At 42.0% G+C, this 26,975-nt stretch overlaps 1 protein-coding gene across 3 annotated transcripts in view; it reads left to right on the top strand.

Moving 5' to 3' along the window:
* Nucleotides 1-26,975, top strand: part of Ide (insulin degrading enzyme) — a 70,347-nt gene that overhangs the window by 27,366 nt on the left and 16,006 nt on the right. For 2 of the 3 annotated variants that reach the window (XM_029537276.1, XM_029537281.1), the window contains exons 8-19: nt 749-841; nt 1,226-1,317; nt 2,649-2,729; nt 4,959-5,062; nt 10,489-10,591; nt 13,355-13,477; nt 15,576-15,658; nt 20,035-20,179; nt 22,643-22,753; nt 23,617-23,737; nt 25,232-25,323; nt 26,395-26,506. In XM_029537276.1, the coding sequence (XP_029393136.1) occupies nt 749-841; nt 1,226-1,317; nt 2,649-2,729; nt 4,959-5,062; nt 10,489-10,591; nt 13,355-13,477; nt 15,576-15,658; nt 20,035-20,179; nt 22,643-22,753; nt 23,617-23,737; nt 25,232-25,323; nt 26,395-26,506 (1,260 nt within the window). Of the gene's footprint in view, nt 1-748; nt 842-1,225; nt 1,318-2,648; nt 2,730-4,958; nt 5,063-10,488; nt 10,592-13,354; nt 13,478-15,575; nt 15,659-20,034; nt 20,180-20,659; nt 20,805-22,642; nt 22,754-23,616; nt 23,738-25,231; nt 25,324-26,394; nt 26,507-26,975 lie in introns of all 3 variants that reach the window. The other variant, XM_029537286.1, reaches the window with a different exon arrangement.

Below are 26,975 nucleotides of genomic sequence, written 5' to 3'. Positions count from 1 at the left end.
GAAAGGGTTTTGGATGACAGCGTTGGGGTTTGAGTGAGGTGGTCATTGTTAGTGTGTGTCTGCTTTTTGTTTTGGGCTCCTTTTCACAAATCCGTTTTACCCTAGAGTATTTATTGATCAGTGATAGTGAGGTATATCAAAAGTTATCATCATACATGTTGGAATTGAACCCAGACCTTTTTGTACTTGCTAGGCAAGTGCTCTACTCTTGAGCCATGTAGTCAGCCATGCTGTGAATGATGAAGATGTTAAAAAGGTAAAAGCCAGCTGGAGAGATGGCTCCTGCTCTTCCAGAGGTCCCGAGTTCAGTTCTGAGCAACCACATGGTTGGATTCCATCTGCAATGGAATCCAATGCCTTCTTCTGGTGTGTCTGAAGAGAGTGACACTGTACACACATACATTAAATAAATAAATAAACAAACAAATCTGGAAGGGAGGGAGGAAGGAAGGAAGGAAGGAAGGAAGGAAGGAAGGAAGGAAGGAAGGAAGGAAGGAAGGAAGGAGCGAGCCAGGGCTGGCATAATATCCCATTAGAACCGAACGACCTGGGTTTGATCTCTGTACCTCATGTAAAGCTAGAGCATGGAACTGACTCTACAAAGTTGTCCTGTGATCTCCACCTTATATTCTGATGTGTGTATACCACACACATACTCCATGCACACATAGTAATAAATACTTTTTAAAAAGAAAAAAAAGAAAAGCCACACATTTAATTATATTGTCCTTTTCTTTGAATATTGCAGGCTGGGTAAATACCCTGGTTGGTGGACAGAAGGAAGGAGCCCGAGGTTTTATGTTTTTTATCATTAATGTGGACTTAACTGAAGAAGGGTTATGTAAGTATTAATTGCATTTATTTTTTAATTACTCATGCTGTAGGAAGAAGCTGTAACACTTTAATTCACATGCTTGATCCATCGTATTTTTCACATGTAACCTGGCCTTTGTTTGTCATAACCCTTGCCCCTTAACAATTAGTTTTATGTAATATTGGTAAAATGTATATGTGGCTTTTCATTTACTGCCTCAATGTCTGTTCTGTCACATGTCCCCGAGTCCAGAGGGCTGTGTGTGGGGACATCTCAAGCCAGGCTCAGGGAGATGAGGACTCCTTGTTCTAAAAGGGACTGTCTCCATTTAACCTGACTTAGCTTAGGAGTGAGACCGTGCTTGAAGGATGCAAGGACTGAATGGTTTTTAAGTGTGCCCCTTTTTTCCAGTACACGTTGAAGATATAATCTTGCACATGTTTCAGTACATTCAGAAGCTACGTGCAGAAGGACCTCAAGAATGGGTTTTCCAAGAGTGCAAGGTACTTTTGTTTTGCCAAAATTTTTCTTAAGACATCGATTTTTCAAAAGCAGACATATGTAAGCTAATTTAAGGCCCATTTAAACATCTGGTTTTTCTCTAATTAAAGTCTAAAATGTTGCAATGCATAGTTGTATTAACTCAGGCTTAGCTGTCTGATTTGTCTGTTGGGGCACGAGTTAGAGGCTGAGGCATTGTGTTGCTTTTGAGGAAGAAGGCTAGCACCTTACAGGGCTTTGTCCCCTCCTGCCCAAAGCTGCATAAGATCTGTTCATCTTGGATCCTGTGATCAAAGTCTAAAAGAAACAAATTGTTTCATGTATGATAATTGTGTCCTTCAAAGTGATTTTACTGTATGCATAGAACCCCACCCCCACCCCTTTTCTGAGACAGCTTACATCTCACTATATAATCCACAGAGCTCTCTACCTGCCCCTCCCTCCCTAGTGCTGGTATTAAAGGCTTAGACCATCTTAGCTGGCTTTTTAAAGAAATATAGAAAACACAAAGTGTTTGTCTTTCAAACTTTATTCTTATTTATTATTTGTTTTTGCTTTTTAAGACAGGGTTCCTCTGTGCAGCCCTTGTTGTCCTGGAACTAGCTTTGTAGACCAGGCAGGCCTTGAACCCAGAGATCCACCTGTCTCTGCCTCCGGAGTGTTGAGATTAAAGGCGTGAGACACCACAGCCTGGCTGTCTTTCAGGTTTTTAAAATTCTGACATGTATTTGGATTGGGCAGCTTTTTCCCACTGGTGCTGAGAATCCAGCGCTAGACTTGGTGTGTGTTAGGCAAGTACCCTAGCACAGGACTATATTCCCAGCCCAAGGAATAACCTTTACATTTTTCAAACATTTAAAGTATAATTATACCTTGTGGAAATCTTCCTGGAAGTTTCAGATTTCACAAGGTTCTGTCAGTTTTCTGATCCCCTGACTAGTTGTTTCAGTAATTTAGGCAGTAGAACCTTTTTTTAAACAGCAATACAAAACATAGTCTTCTGCTGTGCCATCCAGGCCAGCTTCACCTCTGACCCTCCTGCTCCACCCTCCTAACAGGCTGGAATTCCAAGCGGGTGCCTCATACCCAGGCACGGCACCTCTCACGTTACCTGTTTATTTTCCTTTAGGATTGCTTACTTATTTTAAGCCTATGTTGATAAGTTTTAATTTATGTTTTTCCATGTCTTATACATTCTTAAATCAGCTACTGCCAGTTTTCATAAGTATAATGTTAATAAAATTGGAGTACGCAGCCTATAGTTCAAACAAAACACTAAAAATATATTTCTAAATAATTTACTTATGTCTACTTGGTTAACATTCTGTTCTAGGACTTGAATGCTGTTGCTTTCAGGTTTAAAGACAAAGAGAGACCGCGAGGCTATACATCTAAGATTGCAGGAAAGCTGCATGTAAGTTAATTTTCTTGTCCACAGTGGGGTGTAGAATCTTTTAGCTCCTCCATGTTACTTTCAGTGCTACACAAATGATACAAATTGGGACTCACAAAACTTGAGACATTTTAGCACTGGGCAACCTTTGATGATGAGACAAATTTGGAATGTTACTGCTCCTTATCCTAAAAATTACCTTCTGTAATATTTTTTATCACATGGGCTGTGTTAGTTATAGTTCTATAGCTGTGAAGCTACAGTTTCACTACTGTATTTATTACAGCAACTCTTATAAAAGAAACCATTTAATTGGGGCTGGCTTACAGTTCAGAGGCTTGTTTAGTCCGTTACTGATATCCTGGGCCTGGCTTGAGCATTTAAAACCTCAGAGCCCACCCCCATTGACACACTTCCACACCAGGCCACACCTCTCAACAGTGCTACTTCCCATGGGCCTGTGTGGGCGGCCATTCTCATTCACACCACCACAGTGGGTGTTTGGCTTATTGGCTGTATTTTTCAGTTCTCCAGCATCTGTCAAGTGCTCCCTCTATGAACATTTTATATCATCTATTTTCCCTTGTATCCCTTGTTACTGAGTTAGTTTGAGCTATTCTTAACTGGTGGTACTGTCACAGTCTCCTACCTCTGTTTTCTATTTGTTCTCCATGATAGCTTGCTTTTCTAGCTTAAATGGTTTTTTTAAAGGCATATACCTTAAAATTATTTATTTTGTGGTATTGGGATCAAACTCAAGGCCTTATGCATACTAGGTAGCAGTCTAAAATTAAGCTATACTTCCAACCCCTCAGTGGGTTTTGAAAACTAAACTCAGATTGTTTTATTCCTCTGCTCAAAATTCTCCGATGGTTTTCCCTTAGCGTTGTAAAATCCAGAGCACCCTTGGCCTCTGAGGAAGTCTGAGAGGTGCTGTGCTCTCCGGCCACATTCCCAGCCCCCTTTCCAGCGCCACATTGCTCTAGCTCTAATAGCTTTCTGTCTAATTTCCACACATTAACATACCATCCTCCCTTCAATAGCGATAGTGATTGACCCCGCGCCTCTCACAGGGGTGGCTGTATCCCCACGCCTCTCACAGGGTCGGTGGCCTGTACTTCTAAGCTACATCCCCAGGCCTCTTTCTTTGTTTCTGTTGTTTGGAAACACTCTCACTGAGTTGCTCAAGTCTTGAGCTCTTTCTGTAGCTCTGGAAGGCCTTGAACTGCAGTCCCCCTGCCTCAGCCTCCTCAGTGGCTGTTGGACAGACCTGTACCATCAGACCTGGCTGTGCCTTTTGCACTTGCTGTTGACTGTACATGGAGTACATCTCTGGTGTTTGCATCTCCTTATACTAGATGACTTTCAGGAAGATCTTCCCTGGTCTTCCAAACTGAAACAATGCCCCTGCCTCTGCTCCTCTTATTTCCTTCACAGTACCTATTATTAATATGATACAACTGTTTATTGAGCCAGTTACCATTACATGTTCCTGGAGATCAGGGACTTAATGTGTCTCTCTACCCTTTGCCCTCGGTACCTGAAGCACTATCTAGAAAAGCTTAGTAATAACGTTTTCATGATGAGTTAGTCCAACTCACAATTTTAAAAGTTACTTTTACTGAAGCAATGCCAAAAACTTATACAATAGTTTTATACAGGAGCCAGATGTAATCCACTTCTTTCTACAGCTTTCTAAGTGTTTGATTTCATTCCAAGAAATTTGAGAGAATGTAGTTTATAAAAGCTTGTGCACTGTATATTAAAAAACCCTCTAGGTGTCAGTATTTCATTGTCAATTTTTCATTAGCAACTGTCAATTTTTAATCAGATAAATTGTAGGTTTTCTTCAAAGGAAATATGAGAGTGAGCTGTGGTGATAGATCAGGCTTGTAGGGGGCTGAGGTAGGATTTTGAGTTCCTGATAGCCTGGGCTACAGAATAAGATCCTACTTCCCCATCCCATCCAAAACAAATTATCTTAGTCTCAGTAATGTAAATATATGCAAAGTTGGCTATGTACTTAGCAGAATCATCGCATATGAGACTTAATGATGAAGCATGTCCACCTAGGATGCACAGGGCCCTGGTTTAGTCCCCAGCACTGCTGTAGAGAAAGGTGTGAGAGAATAGAACCTTGCTAAAACTGGGTGTATAAGATAATAAATGTATTATATTATTATATATCTGCTTATGTTAGTACACTGGTAGCCTTCAAGTGTTAATCATTTATACTTTACTTTTTCAAAGTATTATCCCCTAAATGGAGTGCTCACAGCTGAATATTTATTGGAAGAATTTAGACCCGACTTGATAGACATGGTTCTTGATAAACTCAGACCAGAAAATGTGCGGTAAGTCATCTGCAGCTTTTACTGTCACTAAATTTTTCTCACGATTAGAATCTAAAAATTTATGATTGTGAATAAAACACTTTTATGTCTATGTACTTACTTATTTTTGAGACAGGATCTCACTTTGTAGTGTTGGGTGACCTAGCGGTTACTATGTATTTCAAGCTGACCTCAATCTCGAAGCCTCTGTTTTCAGAGTGGGGGGACTAAAGGTGTGCACCACCAAGCCAGGCCCGTGAACTTTTTAGGTCAGGTATGACGACAAGCCTCTTATGATGGTGCTCACCCATCATTCCAGCACTTGGCAAGCAAGCGTTCAAGGCCAGCCTCAGTTACATAGGGAGTTTGAGGCTAACCTGGGTTACATAATAAAACCTTCTCTCAGAATATCACAAACAAAAAAGTTGATTGCACAAGTAGAGAGGAGCATAATGACCACAGTGAGCTTCAGCCACCGCCCTCGGTCCTCAATCAGTCTCAACTGCAGCCCAGCTCCCTCCTCCACCCTCCGTAAAGTCCAGGGGTAGAAATACAGAAGAGAAAAAACAAACCAGTTCAGACTCAGATTTCCTATAGTCTCGGCCTCTCATAGCAGGTAAATTACCAGGCGAAGGTAATACAGCCATGGACACAGGCCAGGCATCCTCTCCCCCAGCACAGCTCTGACACTGTCCATCTGAAGCGAGGATTTAGTAGAGTATTTTATTTAGTGATGAAATGGGGAAAACGTTCAGATTAGTATGGATTATTATCAGACTATGTTAAGTGCTGAGTATTAAATGCCTTATCAATATAAAAGTATTAAATGCCTTAGGTTTTTGTTAAAAAAAAATACATTAAGGGTCAAAGTTTAGAAATCTTTCCCAATGAAAATAAGTTATGAGATTATACAGAAATTAAATCTGTTTTATGTATCCAATCACAAAAAATTATAGTCTATCTTGTGTTCAATTTCTTTGTTTGTAAGATCTATTTTGATCCAATTAATTGTGTCTTTGTGTGCTGTGTACCACATGTGTGGGGTGCCCTTAGCAATCAGAGGGAATTAAGTTTCCTGGAGCTGGCGTTACAGGCCCAGTGTGGGTGCTGGGAGCTGAGTTTAAGTCCCCTGGAAGAACTCCCAAGTACCCTTAGCCACTGGGCCATCTCTCCAGCCCAAGTTCTGTATTTTGAAGTGTGGGGGGAGGGGTGTCCTCATTTTATAGCCTCACTGGTCTGTAAATTGCTACGTAAATCAGACTGGCTTCAAAGCTGCATGGCTCCTCCCACCTCTCCCTCCTAATGAGAATTATAGTCTTTTTTAAGACTCTCATGGTCCAGACTGGCCATGAGGATAAGCTGAGGAGAAGCCTGGACTCCTATATCTCCTGCCTTCATCTTCCAGGAGCTGAGGTCACAGGTGTGCCCGCCACGCCTGGCTCTGTCTTTGCCAGTACTGTAAGCCCATGGTTGTTGTCTAATCCTCAGTTACTCAATAGCTGATTGTAATCCAGAAAATCTTACTCAAAAACTGGTTGTTAAAGAAGCTTAAGATATATGGGCTAGTTATTTACATGTCTGCCGCTGCAGATAATTCACTTAAATGCTAAAGAATAAAAAAGTCACAGAACTTTCCTTTTTTCGAATAATAAAGTTGACAATTAAATACTAATATAACTGAAGCGGCTCATTCCTAGATGGGGAAGAGGTAGAGGTCTGCATGAATCAGATGCTGTAACTGATACAGCAGGAGGTGTGGGCTATGAGGTCAGACTCCCAAACTGCAACTGTATATTGCAACACAGAAAATGGGGAACTTAAAATATTTATTAAGAGCTGGGCGTGGTGATGCACGCCTTTAATCCCAGCACTTGGGAGGCAGAGGCAGGCAGATTTCTGAGTTCGAGGCCAGCCTGGTCTACAAAGTGAGTTCCAGGACAGCCAGGGCTACACAGAGAAACCCTGTCTCGAAGAAACAAAAAACAAAAACAACAACAAAAAAATTTATTAAAAACAACAAAACCATAAAATACTTAGGCATTTAACTAAAAGTGAACAAGACCTCCACAAAGACATCTGGGTATGGTGGCAAGTTTGAGGTCAGCCTGGGATATATCGTGAATTTGAGGTCGGCATGGCCTCTGTATATAGCAGGACCCCACAGTGTATCAGCAAGTAAACATGCCTGCCATGCATGCCTGGCGACCTGATTTGAACCCTAGAACCCACATTGCGGTGACTCCCCAAAGTTTTTCTCAAACCATCCATACATGCACAGTGTAGCATGTACCCACATACGTGACATGTTTCAAACACACACACACACACATACACACACACTCCTGAGAAATCATGATTTAAGTTGTAATCTTTGCTGCTTTAAGTCAGTCCCAGCTTTTTTGGGAGTGCATGTGCTGGAGCCCATGCTTATGTGTGATTAAATTGCTGTTTCTAAATTTGCTATCTTGTGCAATTAGACTTTAAGACTCTCTTTTTCCGCTTACTGTCACTTTAAAGGAAAGTGTTTTTCCTATAGAGGCTTAGATCTGTGATTGCTGTCACTGTAACTGCCGCAGGTCACTAAGGAAGTGCAGAACAGCCTGTGGTAATCTTGCCAGCTGCTCGGCAAGAACTGTGTTGCTCAAAGGTACATTTAGCTCTTTTTTTTTTTTTTTTTTTTTTTGGTTTTTCAAGACAGGTTTCTCTGTGCAGAATTGGCTGTCCTGGAACTCACTCTGTAGACCAGGCTGGCCTCGAACTCAGAAATCCACCTGCCTCTACCTCCCAAGAGTTGGGATTAAAGGCGTGTGCCACCACTGCCCGGCTCACATTTTACTTTTTAAGTCCCACTGAGACAAGTTTAATATTGCAGCCAGGGAAGGAAAGGCTCAGAGTGAAAAGCCCGGGAGAGGTTATTTAACTCAGCCCATCAGTGTGCTGCTGTTATGCTATACTGCCTAAGGAGTTTCCACCCAAGGTCTTAATTCCTTAGATAAAAGGGAATTCTTTAACGCTAAGCTAGAGAAGTTCTTTTCAGTGTTGATACTGTTTGCTGGTTCATGGCTGCACCTGTTTCTAGTCTATCCTCGGAACTCCCTTTCTTATGCCTGACCAGTCAGTGTCTTTATCATACTCTGTCACCATACAGCAAGAGTGTCTTTGCTGTGTCCCTAGTTTAAGTCATAAATAATTATATTAATTTGGAACTTGTTATACATGATGAATCCACTCAGGGCCTGTCTTCTGGCTTAGTGATTAAAGTGCTTGCTAGAACCATGTAAGTGACAGGTGGCCTTTGAGGCCCACTTGTAATTCCAGGCTTGGAAGGAAGAGACAGGGAATCTCTAGGCAACCTCACTGGGGAGACTAACAGTATTGGTGAGCTCTGGGTTTGCTTGAGAGAGCCTGCCTTAGTGAGTAGAGTGGAAGAGTGTTGAGGACAATTTACAGCGTCACCTAGGACTGCCACATGCACACATCACCGCCTCCCCCTACACACACATACACTTGATCCATGAAAATGGAAAGAGAGATGGAGATTCTGACAGTGGGTGGGATTGAGCAGATAGGTGTGATGATGGCAGCACTAGGCATTGGACTGTGGGGCAGCATTCAGAAGCTCCAATCAACCTGGGAGAACTGACAGAGTGAGTAAATGCTGACACAGACCTAGTTATTGATGTGGACTGTGAGACAGAAACAGAACCAACTGACTATGCTAACTCAGCCAACCTAATTGTCTAGAATTCCTCAACCTAAAAGGTTCAAAATGGGGCTGGTGAGATGGCTCAGTGGGTAAGAGCACCCGACTGCTCTTCCAAAGGTCCTGAGTTCAAATCCCAGCAACCACATGGTGGCTCATAACCATCCTTAACCATCTGTAACAAGATCTGACGCCCTCTTCTGGAGTGTCTGAAGACAGCTACAGAGTAATTACATATAATAAATAAAGAAAGAAAAAAAAATATTTAAAAGGTTCAAAATGGGCTTTGTTTCAGTGCAGGGTTGAGTGTGCTGGTGGAAATGTAATGATTTCTGTTTAAATGGGTAAGAGGCACATAAGACAAGCTTACAGAATTTTGCTGATAAATACCATCACATTTCTTGACCATCCCAGTTTGAGTTCTCTTCTAGATAATTTCTGGTGTCTCATCAAAGATAGCTCTTAGTAGGCCAGAATATGGGAGTTCCTCCTTGTTCCCTTCTCCCCCAGCAGCAGGAAGACCAGTGTGCATAGAGGAGTTAAATTTGCTGTTAGTTTCTGGTAGAACACAGAACAGAGCCAGGCGGTGGTGGCATAAGCCTTTTATCCCAGAACTCAGGAGACAGAGGCAGGTTTGTCTCTGAGTTTGAGGCCACTGTGGTCTACATGGTGAGTTCTAGAATGGACAGGGCTACACAGAGAAACCCTGTGGGAGTGGGAGTTGGGGCAGGGACGGGGAGGGGGGTAGTGTGGGAGCAGTGGGGAGTGTAGTATGTAGAACAGAAACGTAACAAGTTCGTAAAGGTTGCTTGGGGTTTGTTGGGGAAGGAACAGCCTCGCTGTTTTAGTTCTGTGATAAGGATTGAATCCATAGCCGCACATCTGCTGGGCATGTATTCTACACTGAGCTGTGCCTTCAGCCCACGTTTGAAGTCTGTGTGATCACTAGATGGACCTCCATTCTTAGCTATTACTGTTAACTCTAAGCCTGGGCTACCCTGGGAAGGAATACGTTTCTGTAAGGACCATTTCTTAATAACTTTGATTTTGTTGCAGTTAGAGTCTAGCTATGTAGCTAAGGATGGCCTCCAATTCATGATATTCCCACCTCAGCTGGCATCACAAACAGGAGCCATATCTCCATCCTTGTTCAGTTTTTTTCCCTTTTAAATTAGACCATAGCATACATGCCTAGACGAGATCTCTCCTATAGCATCCCCATTTTGCACTATAATCAGTGGGCTGTGAACAGAGGACAATGGGACCATGATCAGAAGCCCGTGCACGTGCTGCCTGTTGATTGGGCTTTAAGAGTCCATGGTGGTTATGTTTTTGTCAACTTGACACAAGCTAGGGCCATGTGAAAAAGGGAACCGTCAATTGAGAAAATACCTTTATCAGATGGGATTATGGTTTCTTGACTAATGTTGTGGGTGTGGGGTGTCTAGCCCAATAAGCAGTGGTTAGTTGTGATTAAAAAGCAAGCTGAGCGAGCCATGAGGAGCAGGCGTGTAAGCAGCATTTCTCCATGGTTCTGCTTCAGTTCCTGCCCTGACATCCCTCAGTGAAGGACTGAGCTGTAAGATGGAATACACCCTTTCTTCCCTAGCATGCTTTTGGTCCTGATGTTTATCCTAGCAACAGAAAGCAAGTGAAGACATGGCTCAGTGGGTTCTTGGACATTGCTTACATTTTCATGGATCAAAGTCTGTGCATATGACATGTGTATCATATCTGTCTCTAGGGTGGCAATAGTTTCCAAATCGTTTGAAGGGAAAACTGATCGCACAGAGCAGTGGTATGGAACGCAGTACAAGCAAGAAGCTATCCCAGAGGACGTCATTCAGGTAGGATCAAGTCACCCGTGATTCAGCCTGAGGTGGGAACCATGGGAACAGGGCTCCCTCCAACCTTAGGCTGGGTCCCGGTATGCAGAGAGTGCTGGCCCACTGTTGTTCTTACTGTCCTGGGAAGAGTGAAAGAAGAGCTAGAGAGCTGGAAGGCAGAGCTTTTCATGAAGTGGTGCCCTCTGGCACTTTCCTGTATGTTTATCAAACCACCAGGACTGCAAAATAAATAAGACTCTGAACTTCATGCATCCAAGCACTGCAGTGTTGTGAACACAGAGTTGCACAGCGCCAGGAAGGCAAGAGCTGAGGAAGTCAGGCCATAGAAGACAAGTTGCAGAGAACTGGCAGTGTTGCTGCAGTCCTGGCTGGGATGCACACTGGTTTTACTTTTGGGTAGCATTATATTTTGCCCTCATTGTCTGGTTACTCGGGTTGTCAACACAAGAGAACCGTGATTTATTTCCACACAGTTGTGTTCAGTCCGTGGCTGAGGCTCTGCTTAGCTTCATAGAATCTTTTCTGTCTTGCCTTGTTGGCTATAGAATATTCAAAAGTACCAGATAACATTACAAGTAATGAACCTTCTTTTTTTAATTTAATTTTTATTTCATTTATATTGGCGTTTTGTCTGCATGTATGTCTATATGAGGGTGTCAGATCTCCTGGAACTGGAGTTACAGACAGTTGTGAGTTGCTATGTAGTTGCTGGGATTTGAACCTGAGTTCTCTGGAAGACCAGCCAGTGTTCTGAGACATTTCTCCAGCCCAAACTTTTTTTTTTCATTGACAACATAGTAAAATAAGTTTTTGGTTTTTTAAAGATTTATTTATTTATTTTATGTATATGAGTACACCGCAGCTGTCTTCAGAAGTCTTCAGACATGCCAGAAAAAGGGCATCAGATCCCATTACAGGTAGTTGTAAGCCACCATATGATTGCTGGGAATTGAACTCAGGACCTCAAGAAGAGCAGCCATGAGACATCTCTCCAGCCCAGTAAAATACATTTTTAATTCTGTGTGCATATGTTTGTGGATATCATAGGACAACTTTGTGTGGTCCTTTCTTTTTTTATCTCCATATGGGTTCCAGGGACGGAGCGCAGGTATCCAGGCTGGTGTAGCCCAGTGCCTGAGGAACCATCTCTCTGGTCTAAGAAAAGAAATAATATAAGAAAAAAAAATTATCACTGATACTTCAGGGATCTCCAACATTGTGATGCCCTCCAGAGTGTAACTAAGTCCATATTCTTAAACTGAAAAAAACTCTTTTCTTCAGTCAGTGCTGGGGCTGAAATAATCTAAAAAGGAGGAGACTCCTTCACCCTCCATTTATCAAATCATGACCATAAAAACCTTCTGTTTACCAAAGTGTGACCATAACAGCCTTGCCCTGTAGAGTTCTTTTTAAGTTTATATGGAAGTACAGCAATGAGACGGCTTGCTATGTATTTCTTAGTCCCAGCTCAGCCTTTCTGGAGACTTAAGATGCAGGGTAAAAACTGTTCAACTCTCTACTCGCCCCATGTCAAAGGAATGCAAGTGTTGACACCAAAATCGAATTCCAGCATCTACATAGCTAGGTGACTGACTGAATCCAGAGTTAATGGCACTTGCTTGTCTTTTGGGCTTTTAATAATAAAATGTCTTTTATTTGTGAACCTGAGCCTTTAACAGCCAGTGAACAATGTATAAATTAGGGTTCAACAATCACAGGCCTGAGTTCTGTCCTTAGCTGCTGGAACCATTTCATGTGTCAGTGTAGATGTAAGTCCTGTCTTTGTTTTGCCTGTGTCTTGAGTTATTATTGGCTTACGTAACAGTTTGTGTGTCCTCTGGAAGAAACACCTGATGTGATGGGTTGACGGGAGTGCTTGGTGGTTAGAGGCGCCTGGTGCCAACACTGATAACGCAGGTTCAGTCCCTGGAACCCACATGGCAGGTGGAAGGAGAGACCTGATCCCTACATCTTGTCCTCTGACTGCCACACAAGTGTCATGGGTGTGTGCAGCTGCATACAAAATAAATAAGTGAAAAATTAGAAGTTCCAAAGTGAAAGAAGTCCCTTCCCTCTAGCCTGGAATTCAGGTCGTAAATGGAGACACAACTGAGTGTGGTTTAAGCCTGTGTACATGACTAGGTTTTAAAGAGCTAGAACAGATATAGACCTATCAGATTCTCTTTGTTCCATTAATTCAGATTCTTCTTTTTAAAATTATTTTATTCATTTACATTCTAAATGTGGCCCCACCCCCTCAGAGTTTTGTTTAAGCAGCTGATTAGAAGCTGCAGAAAGAAAAAAAAAATATATAGATGAATATAAAATCTTTTAGTACCAGAAAGATAAACTCAAGTGGCATGAAAATCCATCAGTAGGTTCTGGTTGTAGCCCCTTTATATATGAGAGAATGTTCCTTCAGATTTGCTTGCACAGTGAGCAAAGATACCAGTTGGTTTGTTTGTTCGTCTTTTTGGTTTGTCTTTTTTATTTATTTATTTTTTCATTTGTTTGAAGTTTTGAGAGGGGTTCTCATTATGTAGCCATGGCTGGCCAAGAATCTAATTGGGCATCCTCCTGCCTCAGCTTCCCAAGCACTCGCATTGCAGGTATGAGGCACCCTGTTCAGATAACATTGTCATTGCTTTGCGACGTGATGCTGTGGATCAAACCAGGTATAGCCTCAGCCCAAAGACAGTATTTGGAACTCTTGAGTTATATTAGTAATTGCTTTCATGTGTGTGTGTTGTATTATTCATCTAGAAATGGCAAAATGCTGACCTGAATGGAAAATTTAAACTTCCAACAAAGAATGAATTTATTCCTACAAATTTTGAGATTTTATCATTAGAAAAAGATGCAACACCATACCCTGCTCTTATTAAGGTAATGTGTTAAATCTGTGGGTTGGTTGGTTGGTTTATATGTATGGGGGTGGCAGTGGTGGGCGTCTTATGTTACCCAACCCTTGAGGGTCAAATGATCCTCTTGATTCAGCTCCTGAATCTCTTGTTCTGTAGGGACACACTTCCATTCCACAGAATCAGTGGTTTTAAATGTAAAGGCCAGACCTATTACATGGAGAGATAAAGATAATTCCTTATATTTGGAACTTTGTTAATTTAGGATTTGTCACATTCTAAGAGATGATAGAAATGCTATAAAAGAATGCAAGAAATAACATGAAGTTAAAAATGCAACAGCAAAAACCAAAACAAACCTGAACAGCAAACATAGCATCTAGATCGTTGCTTTGCTGCAGAAAAAGAAAGTCAGGGCTCTAATCAAGTCAGTCGAAAGGTCCCAGGCTCCTCTCCATGTCCACTGAAGACCTGATAAAGAAGTGGGTTTGCGCCACCTCGAGCAAGGTGGTGAGTGGGGGGAGCCCGTGGAGGGAGGCTGTTGGACGCACTGCCCAAATATTAAGGTTCCAATGCTAACGGTGTCTGCTCAGAGCTTCTGGAGTTATAAGTGGGGAGGGGAATGAGAGGGCTCCCCATTTTGTTTTCAGAATGTTCCTTTCATGTCATTTCACACCTTAGATAAAGTTGTAGAAAAGTTGCAACATAGTCTTTGTTCTAAATTTACAAACTAAAACTCAGGACTATGGATGCTCCTTTCTGTTGTTGGTGTCTTCAGATGACCTAATACCCTTGTTTAGGAACACAGAATTTTCATTTATTTTAAGCAACTAGGTTATTAGTGAGACATCTGTTTTTCTTTTGAGATGACTTTAATGAGTTACTACTATGTTAAGCCTGCCTCTCTCTGGGTGAGAGCTCTACCGCTAAGCTATGTCCTAGTCCTTGTAGTTTTGGACAGGTCTTGCTATGGCTGAGTCTAGCCTCATCGGTCTTTCCCAGCTTTCCAAATGCTGGCATTGCAGTTGTGCCTCCATGCCTGGCTGGGCTGTTGTTAAATGTTTGGTCAGAGTAAAGCGGTGAACACATTGTATCGATTACATCTCCTAACAGAATTTCAAAGTTTAAAATGAGCATTTGAGAGCATTCTTAGTATAGAATGAGTGAAATAAGTTAAGGCGTTATTAGATTGTTCATCTTTGTATGTTTTCTACTGCAGCATAACAATTTATTCTAAAACCTATCAGCTTTGAAACCACAGACATCATCTTAAAAGTTAGTTAGAACCACAAAGATATGCTTTCTGAGGTTTGGGGTTCTGGTTCAAGCTCTGCAATGAGGTGCGGTCGGCGGCTTTGCTCTTTGCAAGGCTGAACTCAGGCTGCAGAATTCTTTCCCAGGTACAATTTTGTGGTTAATGGTTAACAGACCTTGGTCTTCAACATGTAGACTCCATAGGGTCGTTTGACATGGCAGCTGGCTTTCCCCAGATGAAAGCCGCAGCAGGTGAGTGACCAAGGAGCCACGCCTTAGAATTCAATCTCTGGGACAGAGTGCTAGTGAGTCTGTCTGTCATTTTTGCTAGTTAGGCACACTAACCCTTACGAGAGCCAGACTATACAAGGGTGTGGATCCCAGCCGGCAAGGGTTGGGGATCATCATAGAAGGTGCTCAACCTTCTGATGCTGCAACCCTTTATTATAACTGGTTACTCCAACCATAAATTATTTCATTGCTACGTCATAACTTTAATGTTGCTGCTGTTATGAATCATAATATAAACCCATAGGCTGAGCGTGGAGAACTGCTGCACTAGAGGCTAGCTGACACACTGATCCGAAAGGGCTCTCCGTTTCCAGAAAGATGATGTCAGAGCAGTTGGTACTAATGTCTCCCCCCATCATGCTCTCATCTCCCTATTCACGGGGAGTAGCGGGCTGGCTGCTCCTTGTCGCAGGGCAGGCCGGCTTCTCTCTGGTCTGCTCGATAGCCTGCGTGCTTCAAGGTTGTGGAGCAGCAGCCTTCAGAACCAAGTGCTTTGCCCCTCGACTTGAAGAGTGCTTTGGGTGTGCACTTTGATGGAATGCATCTCTGTCTCTAACCAAGCTGTTTCTCCGTCCCAGGACACAGCCATGAGTAAGCTGTGGTTCAAACAAGATGATAAATTTTTCTTGCCGAAAGCTTGTCTCAACTTTGAATTTTTCAGGTATGTAATTGAATCTAGCCAAACAACTTAAAAAATCAAGTTACATTTTGTTGAGTTTTCTATTCTTAAGCATCCATATCTTAAAGTAATGAGAATTAAATTTCTCCTAGCCAAGGAAAGGCTGTGAAGAATTGCTGAGAGCCAAAGTTCATTCTTTCTTGCATTAAGGAGTATAATACCCTGTGGCTAACTTGATTTGTGTTAGCTCTTAGTAGGAGGGGCTGCTTAGCTGTCAGGACTTGGGAATCTGAAGGAGTTATAGATTTATCCAGGAGCTTCATTAAGGAAAGAGAATGTTTTTCTTGTTGATTTTTTTTTTTTTTCAATTCCTGAAACTTGCCCGGGGATGTAGCTGTGTGCATGTGTGTGTTTGTATGTGTTCCTGGGGATGTGTACAAGTGGGAATAAATAAATACATGAGTATATGTTTCTAAAGGTACACACGAATGTGTTTATACATAGAGAGAAAAGAGAGCGATAGGGTTTCCTCGGGTAATGACGTTTGCCGTGTAGAGAGGACCATGTCCAGAGCTTCTGACAATTACGACATTGAACTTGGGGAAGAATCTTCCAGCTGTAGTTAAGCCTGCAGAGGAGCAAAGCCCAGAGTTCACCTTGACTGTCACCTCACTAACGACCGTGAACCGGGATCACCGACTTGCAGTGCTCACATGCTCAGTCTTCTGACATGTTCGAGTTCATGGTCAAATGTTAGAGCTTTTAAACTGCTAAATTTTAGAATTCTTTCAAATAATATAAGTGACCACACAGGTAGGCTGATATCCTGCCTTACCCCAGTGTTGGGACTGCAGACGTACCCAACATACCTGGCTCATACTATAATGCGATATCTCTAAATTTCAATGTTCTTTTAAAAATTCATTTATCATGTAACAGTGTTCAAAATGATAATAGCTTCTTTGAGTTTAAGTATGTTAAGATTGTAGGGACATGCATAGTGTTCCATACTATCAGATGTACATATTTTCTAACCTATTTTTAATTTCTTGGGTGATAGAGTGAATTCTTTGCTTGTTTGTCTTGGTGATTTGGTATTTGTAAAATTTTCCTAATTTATTTCTATGTATGCATATGTCTGCATATGCGCATATATACATGTATGTAGGTACCCTGGAGGCCAGAGAGGTGTTCCATTCTCTGGACCTGCAGTTATATGTGATTGTGAGCCATTCGGTGTGGATACTGGGAACTGAACTTGGGTCAACTGGAAGAGCAGCAGGCATTCCTAACCTCTGAACTATTCCTTGGGTTTGGCTTTTAGAGGCTAAGTCTCACCCTAGCCAGACTGACCTAGACCTCAACATGAAGCCCCCACACTGGTCTCCTACTCATAACCCTCCTGCCTTAGCCTCCTGAGTGCTGAGGAGGGTGAGCCACCAATCATAACACAAGGGATAGTTTAATATTCTAAGCTGCTTGTCCCCATTGGTTGCTGTGACTGTAAGAGTTAATTTCTTCATAGTACCTGGTGAGAAACTCTTTAACATCTCACTTCTGATATGCTCAGCACAGTTTCTGAAATTAAAAATGTCTGCTTCAGCCAGGCATGGTGGCACACGCCTTTAATCCCAGCACTCGGGAGGCAGAGGCAGGCGAATTTCTGAGTTCGAGACCAGCCTGGTCTACAAAGTGAGTTCCAGGACAGCCAGGGCTATAAAGAGAAACCCTGTCTCGAAAAACCAAAAAAAAAAAAAAAAAAGTCTGCTTTCCACAGATTTATCTCCTTCCTCTGATCTATTTTCCCCAAGAGAATCACTGTTGACCTTGTCATACATACATTTGAATAGAGATTGTAAGTAGTGCATGGTGTTGCATGCCACTAATGCCAGCACTCAGAAGGCAGAGGCAGGTGGGTCTCTAAGTTTGAGGCCAGCCTGGTCTACAAAGCAAGTTCCAGGACATCTGGTGCTACACAGGAAAACCCTGTCTTCAAAAACTAAAAAGGGAGGAAAGAAAAAAAGGAAATGAATCATACATGTGTGTTGTATATGCCCTTTTTACCTTTTCAGAAGTTAAATTCTGTATACTCATCAGTTTTTAAGACATTCTCTCTTTAAGACCAGATGTACCTGTATAGTATCTGATTGCAATGTATTTGAGCTAGAATTTACATATTTCAGTGGAATCCTGGTGTCTCTTAAAGGTTTAGTTTAGGCCACTCCGGTGCCTTAGCACGTTTGTATGACCTGGTGTTTTAGGACACTTACAATTCTCCTCTCAGCTTGAGTCATATGATATTGAACCTCTAATCTCCGTCCTCCTGACTTTTAGCCGTGACAGCTCTAGTTGCCAAAGTCAACGTCTTACTTTTTTTCTTTTTCTTTTTTGATTTATTTATTTATTTTATGTATATAAGTACACTGTAGTTGTCTTCAGACACACCAGAAACGGCATCAGATCACATTGCAGATGGTTGTGAGCCACTTTGTGGTTGCTGGGATTTGAACTCAGGTCCTTTGGAGGAGTAGTTAGTGCTCTTAACCACTGAGCCATCTCTCCAGCCCATGGTCTTCCTTTTTTGTTTTGATAGGCACTAGTGTTCTCTCCCCCAACACACATCCTCTCTCTGTCTCTGTGTGTGTGTGTGAGTGTGTGAGTGAACAACAGCTTAAGTTGAAAGCTGCTCAATGCCTAAAGAGGATTTGTCATTTTATACAATACAGTAAGAAAATTAAACCAAGATAAGAGAGATGGCTTTGCAGGTACCGGTGTTGTCCTGAGACTGACAAACTGAGTTCAGTCCCTGGGACTCACATGGGAGTAGAAAACCAACTACCACAAACTGACCTATGGATTATATATGCATGCCATATAATAGATAATAGCTGTGTGCATGCACACACACACACATATACACATATACATTTTTTTAAAGAATTAATGGCAACATCCATGTAGATTTTTCTCTTTTGTTTTAACTTTGTAAGTACCTAAACATTTTTCTGCATTTCTGCTTTATTATTAGCTTGGACAAAAGAGTTAGCATTTCTTTCAGCACATAAATGTGTAGTGTAGCCGGGCGTGGTGGTGCACGCCTTTAATCCCGGCACTTGGGAGGCAGAGGCAGGCGGATTTCTGAGTTCGAGGCCAGCCTGGTCTACAAAGTGAGTTCCAGGACAGCCAGGGCTATACAGAGAAACCCTGTCTCGAAAAACCAAAAAAAAAAAAAAAAAAAAAAAAAAAAAAAAAAAAAAAAAAAAATGTGTAGTGTGATGTAGTAACTGTGCTACAAATAGAATAAAGCACATTCCTTCGGTCTGGAGCAGTAGTCAGGGAAGTTCTGTCTCCATGCCAGATCTCTCAGGCTTGCCCCCTGCTTGCTTTAGGGACAGGCCCAGCTGGCCCTGTTATCACTGTGGCCTGATTAACTATCTTATCTAAAGGAATAATTTTTGTTTCCTGCTTCCCCCGTCCATCATTGTTCATAACCCTTTCACCACCTGGTATAGCAGATGTAAGCCTGTTGCTTGTGTCTCCCAGGTAACTCTAAGCCCCGAGCACACAGGGCTTTTGCTTGAGTTACTTCTTATCTGCTCTCGGGGTCTAGAGAGGAGCTCTATAGACAGCATGTAATCACGTATATTGTTGAATTCATGGCTCTTTCCTTGATGCCGATAAAGGTAAGTAGTGTTATATAGTCAACTACGTAGTTTGTTTAACTTTCATTTGAATCCCAAACTCCACTGCTGCCAACCCAGGTACCCAGGGAGAAGTAGTTTCCTGTCTGAGAGAAGAGAAGTTAATATCTGCTTCTATTTAGCCGTTATGTGCTATTATTTGTCTTCTCTTCATACACTCTCACGTATTTTCCTATTGTATTTTTTTTCTAATTCTAGCTGCAGTTATATGATGAACTTTATTAATATTCCAGTTGTATTCTAGCTATATTGGTTAGGGGTAAGCTAATACTTTGACAGTTCTCTGCAGTCTTTCTCTTTTAAGGCCATACAGTTAGTGTGCACAGGTTTCCCAGTCTCACGTCTCTGTACTCCGAGAGAGGATATGCAGATGCTGGATCACCTTAGCATTATCAAGCCTCCTCCTGGCAGCTGAAGGACAGCCCTGCAGTTTTCCGTTCCACACTCTCCCTGCCTCTCCCTTTTGACTTGTCAGTTCCACACAACTTGAGACCATCAGCTCCCACTTCACTGCCTCCAGTGCACACATACACACAGATTCCTGACATCCTCTCTCTTAGACCTTTTTCTCCTCATGACAAAAAGAAACAGATTCAAGAATTCAACCTTGTCCTTGGGAAATTATATAAACTATTATTGAGTTTCTGCACCCATCTCAAAGGCCACAGCACATTGGGAAGTAATAAATCAGCTCTTTATGTCAACGTTTTCTTCCAGCCCGTTTGCTTATGTGGACCCCTTGCACTGTAACATGGCCTATTTGTACCTTGAGCTCCTCAAAGACTCACTCAACGAGTATGCATATGCAGCAGAGCTAGCAGGCCTGAGCTATGACCTCCAAAATACCATCTATGGGATGTATGTAAGTACCCATGTCTTAGAGCCTTCCACTCATCAACATTTTTATATTGATTTGATGGAAGCATTTTAAATTGTGGGTATGAGTTTGATTTCTTTAAAAAAAATGTTTATCGCTTACCCTATTTTCTCTTCATTTAATTTTTAAGTTAGCTTTTATTCTAACATTCCACTATGTACCATTCATAGTATGCAGAGTTTCCTTGATTCTTTTTTTTTTAAACATCTTTCATCGGAATGTCATATTTTTTTCCTCAATCAAAACTGCCCAATTTAGGTTTAGCTCTTAACCATTCTGTATCTGAAATCTTGAGCTTCAGAAAAGCAGAATGAAGTCCTCTCTTGGTAAAACTCGAGGCTGGCCTACCCTCTTCCTTAGAAGTCAGATCACGAGGCTGCATATCCATACTCTTCGGTCATGTTTCATCATTGTCATGCCACACCTGAGGTATCAAAGCATCTCTTCTGTTTTTCTTTTTGTTAGTCGCTACCTTTATGCTGATCCTCTCCATTGCAACATGACATACCTGTTTATCAGGTTATTGAAGGATGATTTAAAAGAGTATACATATGCAGCACGCCTGTCAGGTTTGAGCTATGCCATTGCATCAGGGATGAATGCAATACTTGTAAGTAAAATGCACACCAAAGAAGAGGCAACACACTGTTGAAGCTTTCTGTAGAGCTTGGAAAACTATTAACTTGTGCATCTTTAAATAGGAAGGTTGATGGTTTTCTTCCTTGCACCTTTTAAATGACTGAAGGATTCAAAATGGAATTAGCCTACTAATATATGATTGGGAAAATTCCGTGCATCTTGTGCACATGTGTGTGTGCTCCACATGTATGGGCATGTTTTGTTTGAGATGTTTAACATACTAATCTTAAAAGCATGTTTTTCTCTCCATGTATTTGAGTCCTTTATCGGGGTGCTTGAATTTTACTAATATATAAGCATCTTTTATTTCTATGGATAGTAGCAGAAAGTTTCTGTGTTCAGATCCACCTGGCATATTTCATCAACTGTTTTACATGTGTTATACGTACATCCTACCTTTGGTGATATCTCAGTTCCAAAATAGCATTTGTTTAATGGCACACATCATTCCTGTGGGTCTGTCTGCAGAGCACATGCTTAGTGACGACTGAGATGAGAGCATGTCCCAAATCTTATACAAAAGACTTGAAATTGCATTTGTTTTCCACTTGTGTCTCTTTTCTTTTTACCAAAATAATTTTTCAGGTAGATGTTGTTTTATGAGTAAGAAGAGATTCGGTTTAACCATTCTTAGATTCTACAGGTTGAGACTCAAAAGTCAAAGCGAACCCCCAGTAACTGTCTAGTTTGTTTTTCCCTAGTGCCTCTCACAGCATATTAGCCTACACTTGTGATAACTGGCTTCCTGACGGTTGTAGTTCATACGGTCCACGGCATGCTTTCTATGGTCAGGGATCTTTGCTCCAGCTGTGGTACCTGCCTGTCAGGGACCTCGTGGGCAGTTCTCCTTGCAGTGTATCTTGTGTCGCTCTGGGTGCTGCACACACAGATGTAATCATGGCCTTTCCTCTTCCGTGCGTTCCAGATCTGAAGCTTTCTGAGGCTGATAATGTAATTGATTCTCAGGAGAAATCCTCACAGTATATACAGATATTTTCCCTACAAATTTATTTGCCATTGGCTTTTAGAACATCAGCAGAACTCGTAAAAAAGCAGGTAGTTAGGATCGTGGTTCCTTGTTGGATAACACAGAATGACAGCAGCATTAGGCTATGGAATAAAACTAGGGCTGCCTGGCTTTCCCAAAGAGGACATAGTTCCCCCCACCCCACCCCCTTTGAGGCAGGAAGTTGAGATGGCGTCTTGCTGTGTGACTAGCCTGAGACTGGCTGTGTAAACCAGTCTGGCCTCCAACAGACGGGGACCTGCCTCATCTCCCAGTTTCTTCCAGCCAGAGCTGATTATTTAAAGATTTCTAAATCGTTTCGGAATGTGTCAAATAGCTAGGTAACCGTCTCTGGGATTTTGGTCTCCTCACTCACTACCTCCATTAGAAAGTATTGGTTAAACTATTCATTAGAGAGTCTTTCTTAAGACAAACTTTAGGGCTTTGAGTGTTGCTCTGTGGTGAAGCATCTACTTAGCATTGCCCTGGAGTTCAGTCTCCAATACCAGAAAGAAAAAAACAAAACTTAAGACTGTAATTAAGTTCTGCAAGTGTGAAAACATGAACGTTGCGATATGGTAGGTGCCACTATAGTTAGGCATCAGGGGAGTTTACCTACTATTGACTTTATTTGGGAAAGGCTGTTATTTAATAAGAAGATGATTAGTGTTAAATTAAGTTTATTGAGTTCCTTGTCTTATTTTCTACTTAATATATCTAGTATTGGAATTTTCAAAGTGTTTTTAAAATCAAACTTCAGATGAAGCTATTGAAATTTTTAATACCTTCGCCTCTTTTCATAGCTCTCAGTGAAAGGTTACAATGACAAACAGCCAATTTTGCTAAAGAAGATCACCGAGAAAATGGCTACTTTTGAGATTGATAAGAAAAGATTTGAAATTATCAAAGAGGCGGTAAGTCTTATAACTTGCTTTTATAATTTTTCTTAATTCAGTTATCTTGCCATATTTTTAAAAAGTTATTTATTTTTATTTCATGTACATTTGTGTTTTGCCTGCATATATGTCTATGTGAGGTTTCAGATCCCTTGAACTGGAGTTACAGACAGTTGTGGGCTTCCATGTGGGTGCTGGGGATTGAACCCTGGTCATCTGGGAAAGCAGGCAGTGCTCTTAACCACTGAGCCATCTCTCCAGTCCCTATATTGTCATATTATAAAAATTGCTAATAATGGAGAGAGGATAAAAATTTTAAAAAACTTCCTGCTCCTGATGCAGCTATCTTATGCCATCTTTGCTAAGTCTTGTTTTCTACTCAGAAAGCTGATCCCACTAGTTATATACCTGACTATCAGCTTCAAAACCTACTATGGCTGCAGTTCTGGATCTGGGGGAATCTCCAGTGAGAGACTCTTTATAGCCTTCATCCCAGCCTGCATCTCAGACAGACGGCTGCCTACTAGAAGGACTTTAGTTGAACATTGAGTAGCTGCTACCCCTGGTACATGCTGACAGAGACCCTGATGCTGTGCAGTATCTGAGGATCCCTGCAGACTGGGGCTTACTTTCTAAGGCATGCAAGGAGTCCCTTAGTGTGGGCATGCAGATGTATGTTAGAGGGGAAGATGTGGCCTGGGCAGTGAAAATGCATGTCCTTTAGTTTAAGAACCAGAGGAGGATAGGTACTGTTCTTAACTCTATAGAAGAGAAAGAGGCAGATATTCTTGCATTCCAGTTATACAGCTTATGAAGTTGGATTGTAGCTGATTTTCCAAGTCGACTTTGAAAATTAATGGACCTGTGTTCTCCCTCCCTAGTATATGCGATCTCTTAATAACTTCCGGGCTGAGCAGCCTCACCAGCATGCCATGTACTACCTCCGCTTGCTGATGACGGAAGTGGCCTGGACTAAAGATGAGCTAAAGGAAGCCCTCGACGGTGAGCCTCTTCTCCTACATCTTCTACCCTAGTCATGTCATTGCCTGAGGTGGACAGTAAGAGCTCACAACTCAGTATGGTCCACTTACCAACTATACACACACCCAGCCCTGCCTGTAGACTAAGCAGTGAGAGGGTTTCTAGGCCAGGGCTGAGACGCACAAGTAAAAAGATCATTTTGATGAAGACAGAGCAGGCGAGGGTTAGAGAAGAGATCCCCAGCACAGCACAGTGGGAGTGGACCATGTTCCAGTTCTGTGGTGACTTGCAGCTCAGTGACTTTAAATAAGACTTTGGACTCAGATAAGACTCCAAGGGTGTGTGTGCGTGCATGAGTGTGTGCATGTGTGTGTAACCTTTAAAATTAAGATAGTCGCACATAGTTTTGGATTGAAAGACAGTATCTATAAGGTCTGATCTATTAGGGTTTTAATTAATTAACTTAATTAGTTCCAAAAGAAGGACCAATATGTAGAAAAGGAATGGGAGAAGTAGGAAAATTACTGTTGGGATACTGTAATAACAATTGCTGCAGGCAGTGCCCACCTACAGATGCTAAAATTAGCAAAAATTGGAGGGAAATTGAGTCAGTGATATTACTCGAAGAGTAAATGTACTGGCCACCAAGCCTGATGCCTTGAGTTGGATTCCCATGTGATAGGAGGACGGAACTGACGCTGTATGTTGTCCTTCCCACACCCCCACACTCCCACCCCACCCTACCTCACCCCATCTTTACAATGAAAGCCCCTGGCAGACACCACCTTAGCCAAGCAGTTTGTGGTAACATTTCCAGTGCTGTGACATGCCTGTGCACATGTTTGATGGACATTGCCCCTCCCTAGTGCACCTCCCTGCTGTTACATACATGACCTTACGAAGGCCCTAGATAAATAATGGAATTCTGAGGCACTCTCTCCAGTGAGAGACAGTAAGGGTGTGTGACAGGTAATTACAATATAGGAGTATAGATTAGATCCTGGATGAAAAAAGGACATTAGTGTAATAGTGAAATTCAAGGCCAGGATTGGTGGGACACACCTTAATCCCAGTACTCTGGTGCAGAGACTGGTAGATCCTGGTGAGTTCAAGGACAGCCTGGCCTACTTAGAAAGTTCTAGGACAGCCAGAGCTACACAGTGAGACCCTGTTTCAAAACAACAAAAATCTTTAAAAATCCAAATAAAGCCTTTACTCTGGTTAGCAATGTGTATCAGCTGGGGATGCAGCTGAGAGAGAGAGTGCTTGCCTAGCGTGAACAAGGCCTTGGGTTTGAGCTATAGAACCTTGAAAAAAAGTGTCTATCAGTATTGATTGCTTAGGCTTTGATAATCATTTTAAGGTTATTGAAAGATGATAATATTAGACAAAACTGGCTGAATGGTATAAAGGAACACTAGTATTTTTGCAAGTCTTCTATAAATCTGAAACTCCGATACAAAGCTTTGTTTTTAAATTTATACACAGATCTTCTTATTTCTTACTCTTTTTCAGATGTTACCCTCCCCCGACTTAAGGCCTTCATACCTCAGCTACTGTCACGGCTGCACATTGAAGCACTTCTCCATGGGAACATAACAAAGCAGGTACGAGGTGAAGTTCTAGCAGACTTTTGTGGACCACTGTAAGACTACTTCCTCTATTCTCTCTCAAGACATAACCAGCACAATGCTAAACACATTAGAATTAACTCAGCTTTCTCAGGAAGCAGGTCGGAAGGACATGCGAGAAATAGAATTATGATAAGGCTCGTGGCTGTCTCTGCTGCTGTTGCCTGGCCTATATACAGCCAGAGAAGAAGTGGAACTGATTATCCCTACCCGGTGCAGGCACTCAGAATGCAGAAATCAGGACCTGCATTCAAACCCCAACACTGCTATATACTAGACATGTAATCTTATGAAAATGTATTTCCTCTGTTCTGCAGATCACAAGCCTAGTTCATAACACATAGAGAATACTACTAAATTTCCATGCCAGTCTTCCTCAGGGCCTAGACTCTCTACCACTCCATACTGGGCCTCCAGAACAACATGCCCAGGGTCAGAAGCTTGCTGGGGGGTGGGTTAATTCACAGTGCATACTCATGTGTATCTGCTGTCCCGACTTCTGTGGTCGAGGTCACTGACATGGAGCGAATGTCTCCTTCCCAGTACCTCTCCATCTTTAGAAAGGCCTTTATTCCCTGTGCCAGTACTATGTGGATAGTTGCTTAGATGTCTCTCTCTTTTCACTACTACTGTACTGATTGACAAACTCAGTTTTTATCCATTTGAATAGGATTAAATGAATTGAATACTTAAAATCTGTTGGGTTTTTTTAAGATTGGCTTTTTTTAAAAAAAGATTTACTTATTAATCTTATGTATATGAGTACACTGTAGTTGTCTTCTCTTCAAATACATCAGAAGAGGGCGTCAGATAACATTGCAGATGGTTGTGAGCCACCATGTGGTTGCGGGGAATTGAACTCAGGACCTTTGGAAGAGCAGTCAGTGCTCTTAACCACTGAACCATCTCCCCAGCCCTAAAGTCTGTTTTTATGTAAATATATTTTTTGTTTATTGTAATGGACAATCCAGTATGCTGTGTTGATTTTCAGAAGACAGGATGTGCTTGTGGTTTTTATGAGACACTTTGGTATTTCCTTTTCTCCAGGCTGCATTAGGAGTTATGCAGATGGTAGAAGACACTCTTATTGAGCATGCTCACACCAAACCTCTCCTTCCAAGTCAGCTAGTCCGGTACAGAGAAGTCCAGCTCCCTGACAGTAAGTTTAAATGTGCTGTATTACAATGTGGCGTATTACAGTGAGTTGAGTGTGCTTGGAGATAATATATGGTTTCATGTCGGAGATCTACAGGAAGCCTCATTTATAGAAATAGGGTTACAAGTAGGTGGTTTTGCCAGAATTTCCCTGATTGGTGAGCCATGTCCGTGAAGGCAGGCAGTAATTTAGAGGAGATTGACATTGGGAGTGTCTAGTACTTGCGTATAGAATCAGAGAATAAAATTCTCATACAGCTAATGAGATAGGAACTGTGAGGCCTGGAGAGATGACTGAGCGGGTGAGGTCATGCACGCACTGTTCCTGGAGAGGACCTGACTTCTGTTCCCAGCATCCATGTTGGGGACTTAAAACCACCTATGACTCACTCCAGTCTGAGGGCATCTGATGCCCTCTGTCCTCCATGGGTACCTGCATCCATGAGCCCAGTTACACACGCACGCGCGTGCGC

The sequence above is a fragment of the Mus pahari genome, chromosome 1 (assembly GCF_900095145.1).
Source record: "Mus pahari chromosome 1, PAHARI_EIJ_v1.1, whole genome shotgun sequence".
Taxonomy (NCBI): Eukaryota; Metazoa; Chordata; class Mammalia; order Rodentia; family Muridae; genus Mus; species Mus pahari.
Note: the sequence above shows the minus strand (reverse complement) of the source record. Positions and strands in the feature narration are given on the sequence as shown.